This window comes from Salvia hispanica, chromosome 3, assembly GCF_023119035.1.
Source record: "Salvia hispanica cultivar TCC Black 2014 chromosome 3, UniMelb_Shisp_WGS_1.0, whole genome shotgun sequence".
In the NCBI taxonomy this organism is placed as follows: Eukaryota; Viridiplantae; Streptophyta; class Magnoliopsida; order Lamiales; family Lamiaceae; genus Salvia; species Salvia hispanica.
In genome coordinates this window covers 10347338-10357596 of record NC_062967.1, presented here as the reverse complement: position 1 = coordinate 10357596, position 10259 = coordinate 10347338, and the positions used below count along the sequence as shown (strand labels likewise).

Sequence of the window (10259 nt, the reverse complement as noted above, 5' to 3'; positions counted from 1 at the left end):
ATGATCTCTTAACTTAAACTAATATATTAATTAAATACATTAATTATAACTTAAACTATAAATAGTGTAAGGAGTTTGTGACGAGCTGAAAAGCAATAGTGCAAGTAATATGGGACGGAGGGAGTATTTGAAATATTTATGTTGATAAATGATAAGTACTTCCTTCGTCCATAAACAATAGATCTATTGTAGTTCGACACGAGTTAATTTGTAGAATTGGTAAAGTAAGAGAGATGGGGAGAAAAAGTAGGTAAAGTAAGAGACATAGGGAGAAAAAGTGAGTAAAGTATGAAAGAGTAAGAAAAAGTGGGAAAATGAGAGATAAACTTTCAATTTTTAGAAAGTGATCTATTTTTTGTGGACGTCCCAAAATGGGAAAAGCGATCTATTTTTTGTGGACGGGGGATTTGATACGCAATTTGACATGACACATGCTTTTTGAAAGGACTTGACCTTTTCCACATTTGCAAACAGATTTGTTAATAACAAAGAGGATTTGTTATTTGTTAATACCGACAATTTGTGATTTTAATCTTTAGCCTTTCTTTTTCCTTTTATTGTGAGGGGAGTTTCAATAATCAGTTATATTCAAATGATTCAATTCAAGTATCAAGATCTAAACCTAAACCTCCCTATGGACCTCATCCCAGATCCCACTTAGGAAAATTGCAGTTTTATTTTTTTATTTTATTTTTAATACCAATAATGATTGACAAATGTATGAAAAAAATAATCAAAGTGTTGATCAATTCCATCGAAATTGACTACTTTGAAAATTTTTAGGGGTATACAGATACTTTATTGTAAAAATAATAATTTAAAATAAAATTCCCTCAGCCTACCTACTTAATTCTCAAAACATTTATTATAAAATATACTTTATTTTATATATCTTTACTTATCTATTTTCCACCTAATTCACGGAACATTTACTAATCTCACTTAATGGTATAGGGAGTATTATTAATTTCAAAATTGAGAATTTTTCCAATGCACCAGCTTTAATAATTTATTTCTCTATATATTTGTATGTCTCTTAATTTTAAAACTAATACTGTATACAATAAATTAAGCCTAGTTTATTTTAATTTAAAAAAAAAAAACCATTAGATTTGAGCATGTCACATGAAATATGTGTGTAGATGAAGCATTAAAGATTAAGATAGTAGGAAAAGTGTAGTGAAATCCAAAAGTGAAAGTGGAAAAGATAAATAATAGTGATGAGTAGAAGTTTGTTAGGTAGCTCTTGTCTCCCGCATCCGTTTTTGAATTTTCCCCTCCTCCTCCGTTCCCTTCCCTTTTCTCTCCTTTCACACCTCTCTCTCTCTCTCTTCTTCCAATTGGAATACACAACATGGACTTCAATTGACTCCTTCCTTCTTCTCTGCCCTATATATTTCCTTTTTCTCTCTCACCCTCACCCATAAAATGGCGGTTTCAGGTAGAATGTCAGAGCTTCACCTCACCAAATCAATCAGCCCCGATCGCCGATCAGTCCCCGTCGTTTACTACCTCTCCAGAAACGGCCAGCTCGAGCACCCCCATTTCATCGAGGTCCCCCTCTCCTCCTCCGCCCACGGCCTCTTTCTCCGCGGTACTACCACCTTCTTCTTCTTCTTCAATCATCTTAATTATTATTCTGGATTTTAATGAAATTCTTAATTTATATTCAGATGTGATCGGGCGATTGAATGTTCTTCGCGGGAAGGGAATGGCCTCCATGTACTCGTGGTCGTGCAAACGGTAAATTTATAAATTTGTGCCCTAATTTTGGAGGCGTGCCTTAATTTGTAATTTTGATTTCAGAAGCTACAAAAACGGATTCGTGTGGCACGATTTATCGGAGAACGATTTCATCTACCCTGCTCGCGGCGAGGAATACGTCCTCAAAGGCTCCGAGCTTCTCGAGAATTCGTTCCTCGAGAGTCCTCTTCCTCCGCCGGAGAATCAGCCGGATTCCGGACACAGGCGGCGCCGGAACCAATCGTGCAGCTCGATCGAGTACGAGTACAGCGTCTACAAGGCGGAGCCCTCGTTCCGGTCCGCCGCCGACGCGTCCACGCAGACGGACGACGTGCGGCGGAGGCGACGCAGGGCTCCGGAGGAGGCGGAGAAGAGGAAAGAGGCGCGCGACGAGATCTCGATCTCGATCTCGCCGCCGGCGTCGGATTCGAGCCCCGAGACGCTGGAGACGCTGCTGAAGGCGGACGGGCGGTCGTCGAATTCGAAAGGGGGGCAGCAGATTCAGAGGGCGGCGACGACGAGTAAATCGTCGGTTCTGATGCAATTGATCACCTGCGGGTCGCTGTCGTTCAAGGACTGTGGGGCCGGGCAGGTGATATCGCAGTACAGAATGAGAGTGCCGCGCAGCGGAGATGGCGGCGGCGGAAGGGCGAAAGTGGAGGAGAAGGACTATTTTAGCGGGAGCATTGTGGAGACGAACAAGGAGGAGCCGCTGCCGACTCTCAAACGCTGCAATTCCTACAATGCGGGTCGGGTCGGGGACTTTTAGTTTTCTTTTTCTTTTTCTTTTTTAAAAATTTTTGTTTTAACCGTAGGTTTGTGGAGTGTAGTGGGATATAAATGTATTATTGGGGCATAGAAATAACAGCTGTGGTTATTCAGTTTCTGACTTGTATCACATGCTCTTTTTCCTTTTCCCATTTTTGTTTTCTGATTGCATTCCCAGATAGGAATACTGCTTTTGCCAAAATGATTCAACCATCTTTTTCCTCTAAGTTAATTGACAATGGAAAAGTGGAGTAGAAGGAGGATAACTAGAGCCTAGAGGGTGTGAATTTAATTATACTACTACTTGTCAACCAAACCAACTGAAATTTCATCATAAAACTAATTGATGATTACTGAAGTAGTTCACTGTTTAAATCATTCTTTTTAATTTCGTATTTTAGAATAATTTTTTATTTAAGCTTAATTTTATCTAGGAGACCATTCATAAATTTTTTTATTAGTGCTTCGTTATAGTGTTGTATTAGTATAATTTTTAAATTTTTAATACTAAACATTATTGGAGTGGTGGTTGGAACGAAGGATTACTCTTTTGCATCACATGGCAAATGCTGATAAATGAACAAAAAAAGAGAAGCAAAATGTGTCACCATCCACCGACCATATAATATATGAAGCCAAATACAAATAGAATGGTATCTGTTAAAAAATGCTGTGTAGATTCAGTGTAACTGCAAAATTATGCCACAACCAATGTCCCTGCGGTGCGAATACTAATATTTTACTAGTCTTATAATAATGTTTTTATTTGATTTAATATATATCGAGCATGAATAATATTTGACAACAAAATATAATATATGGAACAGTGGAAGTCATTTATATTCAGTCTCAGGCATTTTTATATACATTAACTCTATCAAGTTGTAAATTTCTAAAAATTTATAAGTATGAAATAAAAAGCTTCAACAAGATTTTATGCATATTTATTAGTACTAGTGTAAATGATAAATCTGAAATATCTTGTTATCATCTGAAAAGTGAAAAGTAAATGGTGATGAAGTTGGGCTACGAAACATGCCAAATATCAAAATGAAAAATCAAATTGTGATTGGTGGTGGACCTACGTACGTATATTTAATTCTAGTAATATCTCACATTTAATTTACAAACTAATTTAATAATATTGAATATATTACGGATCCAACAAACTCCATAACTAACTTGCATTTTATGGGTTAGTTTTGCTCGATCAAATTTCTAAAACATGGACTTCAAAACATGTAAAGTTATTTAATTCTGGCCATAAGTCGATTTTATTATGATAGCATAGCACCTAACATTAATTCAAGAATTCAATATTGAAATTAATAAGAAGCCAACAAACTCATTTTTCCAACTCAAGTTAAATATTGGCACCATTTCCACTAATCATACTTAGCCTGGTAATAGAATTGTTAATGCTTATGTATATCTGTTGACCAAGCGGTATAAGGTTATTGCCCAAGGTCAAAGGTCTTAAGTTCGAGTTTTTCGTGATACACGACTGGAGTTCAAAGTTTACCACGAAATAACCTTTAAATTTATTTATTTATTAATAAAAAAATTATATATATTCCACTAACATTTTGACTAAGTGGATCATAGGACAGTCTCTCATTGTATATTGTACAACATTGAAAAAGTTGAAATAGGAAATATAATGAAAATAAAAGCGAAGATTGCATCTAAGATTATTGGGAGTAAATAATTGAAATCGAAGGCGGTGGACGAATTCTTGTCCCTTACACATTTTGGAGTTTGCATTTCCATGTGCTTAATAGTTTTTAAAATTTTAATAGTTGGTGGATTTTGGGACAAAATTTCGATGCCACTTTTTGACTTTTATGTGTGGGGAGATGAAATAATTTTGTCACTTTGTATAAACTTTTTGTAACATGAATTTAATGAAGGGTTCGATTTCGAAACGGCTAATGGTGTTCCCAAAATATTATACATACTTTTTTGTGTAGTAAACTAGTAATATAATATGATAGTGTGAGGTGGCAAGACCTTAGATGTTGACTAAGCATGGGGTTCACACTGAACAAAAAGTTGTTGACTAAGTAAGAAAAGCATGAGGGGGTTCGGTCAGTTATTGGGATTGTTTTTTAAGGAAGAAAAAAAACACTAATTAAATCTATATACTCACTTTTGGTGGCCGCGTCCAGCGTAAGCTTGGATAAACGACGCTCAATAATTAATTTGGAATTATTATTGAAACTTTTCATTCGGCTCATAACGATGATAATGAGACCATTATTATAATAGTGAATGGAGATTGACAGATAATGTCATGATGTGTGGTGCTTGTTGCGTTTAATTATATTGTTTTTGTTACATTTCAAACGATGATTTTATTATTTTTTATTGAACTAATATTCTGAACTTATGTAATGCTAATATGCCAATATTTAGCCAGAGTGTTCTAAATACTACATGTACTACTCCATCATAAAAATGTGACACCATCATTAGATTCAATATATAAGTAATGAGTATATGTTTATCAATTTTTCCACATTTCGAATTGCATAATAGTATCAGAGTATAATATCTAATAAGGATTAGTTAGTCGAAGGCCGAAAAAAGTAAACCTTAATCAAGTTTGGATTATTAAAAAAAACGAAATTTCACTATTTTTTTCAAATTTTCATATGAGCAACTATTGCAACAAAAATTAGAAAACCTATTCATTTGGGCCTTATATATGGACCTTCAGCTGGATAATTCTTGTAAGATCCATCAAACTCTGGGTTTTAAAATGTTAAATCAAATCTTGATATTTTAATTTGTATTTTTATCGAACATGGTCAGGTCAAATAATACCACTAACTCAATTTCTAAGTTAACAGAAGGGAATATGCATACATGGTCTGGTTGAAATGTAACATATAATCACGACATTTTAATTTTTTTTAATGTATTATTATAACAAAAATAATACATTAACAAATTTTCATTTGTTCATTTTCTTTATAACTAATCGTCCTATTTGAAAATGACACAAGGAATTATTATTCTTACGAATCAAAGTTGTTATTTGTGGAAATAAAAATGACATTTTTTATGTGAAAATACATGATAAACACATATAGAATAAGCATGCGTGCAACAAGAAGATTAGTTACGAAAAAGATAAGACATGGGTTCTATCAAGTTACAATTACTACATTGAAAGAAAAACAATACATGTCATTTAATCACGAAGTTGGAGGAAAACAATATTCGACTATATATGCTGATTAGTGAAGGAGCTCATGATGGCTGAGACACATTTTTCATTCACAAATGGCGTTCTATCTACGTTGGACCCGTTCAAGTCGTCAACTTTCACTATGTCGAGGAAAACATTCGACTACATATGCTCATTAACAAAGGAGCACATGATGTCTAAAACACATTTTACCTTCACAAAACATAGTAACAATAGGTAAAATAAGGAATTATTGTTCTTGTGAATAAAATTATTATTGATATATGAATAAAAATGACATTTATTCTTTAAGAAATACTACATAAATAGTAAACATGCGTGAAAGTGCAAGAAGATTAGTTTAAGCAAAAAATAAGAATATCTTATTTTGTTGCCATAAAGTAAGCAATAAAGAAAAGGATAACTAAAATAGATGACAAAAATGGGAAATATAAGTGGCTTTTGGAAGCCTCTTTAATTTAGGCCCTTTCAATTTTATTTGCCCAATACTGACAAACATAGTTGCTAGGATTAGGCCCAAGTGATCCTACACTACAGAAATTAAAATTAAGGAGTACTGGATTGGGCCGGTTCAGGTCAAACACGGGTATGGGTTCATCCATTTAAAAATGGCGTCATAATTGGTAAACTCGCTAGTTAATATTATCATACAAATGTAATTTTGCTTTCACTTTAATTGAAATATTTATGATAAGTGTGACAATGCCACCTATGGAGCAAAAAAAAAAAAAAAAAAAAAAAAAAAAAAAAAAAAAAAACTATCCGGAAATTTGAATAAGAACATTTCACTCCACGACGTGCATATATGAGTATATCTTTATTTTTAGAGTGAACTGCGTGCGTGAATGGTACCTGATTTTTATTTTATATCATTTTTTATACCTGTAAATCACATTTTTAGTATCTGATGCAATTTTCACCCCAAAATACCCTCTAAACAAATTCTTTTTCCATTTTGTCATAAATAATATTTTAGATGTTGACAAAACTAGTACTAAAAGTGATATTATAATATCTTCTCTCATTCTTCTCACTCTTTATACTAGTATTATTAATCAATATTAATATTATTATTTTGATTTTGTAAATTAATAATTAATTTATTGTTAATATCATTTAAATATACTTAATCATAATTATAGTTATAATTATATTTAATTATTATAACAATATTATTGTTATAATAGTAAAAACTAGTAGTAAATATAAGTAATAATTATTATTTTATATTAAATTAATAACTAATAAATATAATCTTAATTAAAATTTAAAATTGTGAATTGTATTCATAATGATAAAGAGTTGAATATTTTTAGTTTGTCTCAACCCTAAAATGAGTATAAATAATTTAATTAAAAATATTTAATTAATTTAATTATTTTAAATAATTAATTTAATTAGGTGTTTTTGTTATTGATTTATATATTATGAATGCAATTAGATGTATGAATAAAACACTAAAAATAAAGAAGAAAAAGAGAGAAAAGAAAAAAGAAGAAACATAAACTAAGAAGGAAAGAGAACGAAGAAAGGAAAATAAAATACTAAAAAGAAAGAAGAAAATGAAGAAAAAAGAAAGAAGAATAAAAAAAGAAATAAGAAAGGAAGAAAAAAAATCACAATTTGGTTCTATTTAATTGAAATATCCAAAAATATTCTTTATAACAAAAAAATCACATATTTGGTACCTAGGGTTATTTTTGTCATGAAATATCAAAAATGATATAAATATTAGGTACCATTTATGTGCGAAAGTAAAAGATCAGGTACAATTTATGTAGTTCACTCTTATTTTTATTGTAGCTACAACTATTTCTATGCTTTGCCACATTTGCCACATAGCGAAATTAAGGTTTTCTTTTTGGTACTGACTTTACAAATATTTTACTAACTATTATGAAAGTGTGAAGATTTTAATAAAATATTCGATATATTTAACTCTTGATGTTTTATCAATAAATTATGTAATATAATACTATGTAAATTGGCTTATAAAATGTTAAAAATATTAAAGTGAATTGAAAATTCAACATCTTATATTTAACGCGTCAGGGAAAGTTGTAGTATTATTTAATTAATAGTTTGTAGTTTAATTATATTTATGTGTGGATTTTTGCTTATATTTATGTGCATTGTTTATAGTTTATTATGTGATTTCTTAGACACCATTTTGCTGCGGAGTCTCAAGTGGTGCAGTTCGTACAATGCGGGTCGGGTCTGGAGTTTCAGTCTCAATCGGTGCAATTCGAATAAATATTTTGACAATGTTAAAGATAGTTAAGTGTATAGAAAATTCAATATTCGTATAAATATTTTGACAATGTTAAAGACATTTGTATGTTATAATCAATGCTTAAGTTAGATTCCATTATTAATAATCCGTATTTTGCATTTATGTGTGAATTTTTTGCTTACATTTGTTTGCATGGTCTGTAATTTCTTAAAAAAACAATAACAAAATTGGCATATCTCTTTATTAACATGCTCACTAAATTAATTTTCTTGCATATTAATTATTCCATAAATTGAACTACGTAGTATTTATATATTCTACACAGGAATATTTAATATGGTCAAGAAATTAATTATTTAATTATCTAGTATTTTTTTTTATAACTTTATATTTTATTTTAACTATTACTATTTCAGTGCATAATTAACTCATACGTACATTGCACATGTATCGCACAAAGAAAATTTAGTTCTTATTAAATAAAAGCTTCAGTTTTTAGAATAGTACATTGTAAATAAAAACTAATTAGATATTTTATAAATGTAAAATATTACTTACGATGCATAAAAAATTCAGGTATTCAACATTCTCATATTTAGTGTGTCAACGAAGGTTGGATCCCTTTATTGTTCATAGTAATCCGTAGTTTGTATTTATGCGTGGATTTTCCACTTATATTTATGGCATTGTTAGTAATTTTTCAAAAAAACAACAATCTAAAATTGCATAATCCCTTTATTAGTAATCGTATATGACTTCCTATGCATCATTATTTTTCATTTTTCTTCATGACCATCTTCTTATCCCTTGCTCAAGTCAAAACATAATTTTTTTTTATTTATGTGTTTATATAATAGAGTGAACTACAAAACTAGCCCATATGTAAGACTGATCGAACGCAGGAGGTATAATAGAGTCAATGACGGATCCAGAAAGCAAAACTCGTAGGGTCGGATATGAATAAGAATTAACGATATATTATACTTAGTATATATATATGTATAATTAAAATATTTATCTGTAAAAATAAAATATTAAATAACTAGTATTTTTTTTTTAAATATTACTACCAAATAGCACTATTGTTTATTACTCCCTCCGTCCCCTATTAGGAGTCACTCTTTGACCGAGCACGGGTTTTAAGAAATGTAAAGAAAAGTTGGTTGAAAAAGTTAATGGAATGTGAGACCCATTTTTTATATTGGTTTTATAATAAAATGTGAGTGAATTGAGTTAGTGAAATGCGGAACCTATTTACTATTTATGGTAAAAATGAAGTGTGACTCTTAATTGGAGACGTACCGAAATGAAAAAGTGTGACTCTTAATGGGGGACGTAGGAAGTACAAAATAGTCGATAAGTACAATATCTATATCTTAAAGTATAAGGAACATAACACACAAACAAATTTTTACATTTTTTATTTTTCAAAATATTTGTATCTATTATTATTAGTTGTATTTAAACTATAAATAAAATCAAAAGCAAATTACAGATAAAATTAATTAACAATAGTATCAAATAAAAGTTATTTTTATAATGTATACCGATTTTAGTGGTACCTAAACACGCATATTAAATGAAGTATTAAAAAATTTAAAATATAAAAATAACTAGGATTTAAAAATAAAATTTATTTGATCCACTTTACAAAATAAAGGTGTCTCTCTTCTTCTCCAAGAACCACTTCTACAGTTCCACAGTTCCACGCCGTTCTTTTCCTAATTCTTTCTCCAAAACAAACTTTGTAGTTGCAAAATTCAAACTTTGTCACGTTATTCTTTCACCGTGTTTGTAGTAATATTATTCTCCATCTCTCTGTTTCTCTAATTATCCAAAAAAAATTTCATTTTTTAATTCTCTTTCGAGCTGGAGCTGCCGTGAGGTCGAAAGAGAAGCTACCGTGGGACGGTGAACTGACAAAATGAAATTTCTCAGCGTCACCATGGACCGATGGTGGGGTCGGCCAACCCCGCTCGGCCCCACCTCCGTCCGTCATTGAATAGAGTGAACTACAAAACTATCCCCTACATATTACTGATCGAACGCAAGAGGTACATATAACTTTAATATTCTGTGTGAGCTTTTGTTGGATCCTTTTGTCCGTTCTTGTTAATCTAGGTAGGTGTTTTGGCTCTATAGTCATTCTAAATGTGGTTTGAGCCTTTATTTTATCAAAAAAAAACGTAAACACTTTTTAAATATTTAATAATGTTAAAAATATTAAAATGTATAGAAACTTTAATGTTTTTATCTTAAATGAGTCAACGAAAGTTGGATCCCTTTATTGGTAATCTGTGG

The 10259-nt window shown here is 31.0% G+C and overlaps 1 protein-coding gene across 1 annotated transcript; it reads left to right on the top strand.

The window, feature by feature from the left end:
- The first annotated feature begins 1254 nt into the window (after positions 1 to 1254).
- On the top strand, positions 1255 to 2629 carry LOC125211977 (protein SOSEKI 5-like). The gene is made up of 3 exons (XM_048111955.1): positions 1255 to 1594; positions 1674 to 1743; positions 1807 to 2629. The coding sequence occupies exons 1-3, from the start codon at positions 1429 to 1431 to the stop codon at positions 2510 to 2512; spliced, it is 942 nt and encodes a 313-aa protein (XP_047967912.1). The 5' UTR covers positions 1255 to 1428; the 3' UTR covers positions 2513 to 2629.
- Positions 2630 to 10259: the final 7630 nt, after the last annotated feature.

Excerpts from the sequence above, each read along its gene's own strand:
- LOC125211977 (XM_048111955.1), top strand. The coding sequence starts at position 1,429 with ATGGCGGTTTCAGGTAGAATGTCAGAGCTTCACCTCACCAAATCAATC. Across the intron at positions 1,595-1,673 it reads CCACGGCCTCTTTCTCCGCG|ATGTGATCGGGCGATTGAAT; the intron begins GTACTACCACCT and ends ATTTATATTCAG. Across the intron at positions 1,744-1,806 it reads TACTCGTGGTCGTGCAAACG|AAGCTACAAAAACGGATTCG; the intron begins GTAAATTTATAA and ends TTTTGATTTCAG.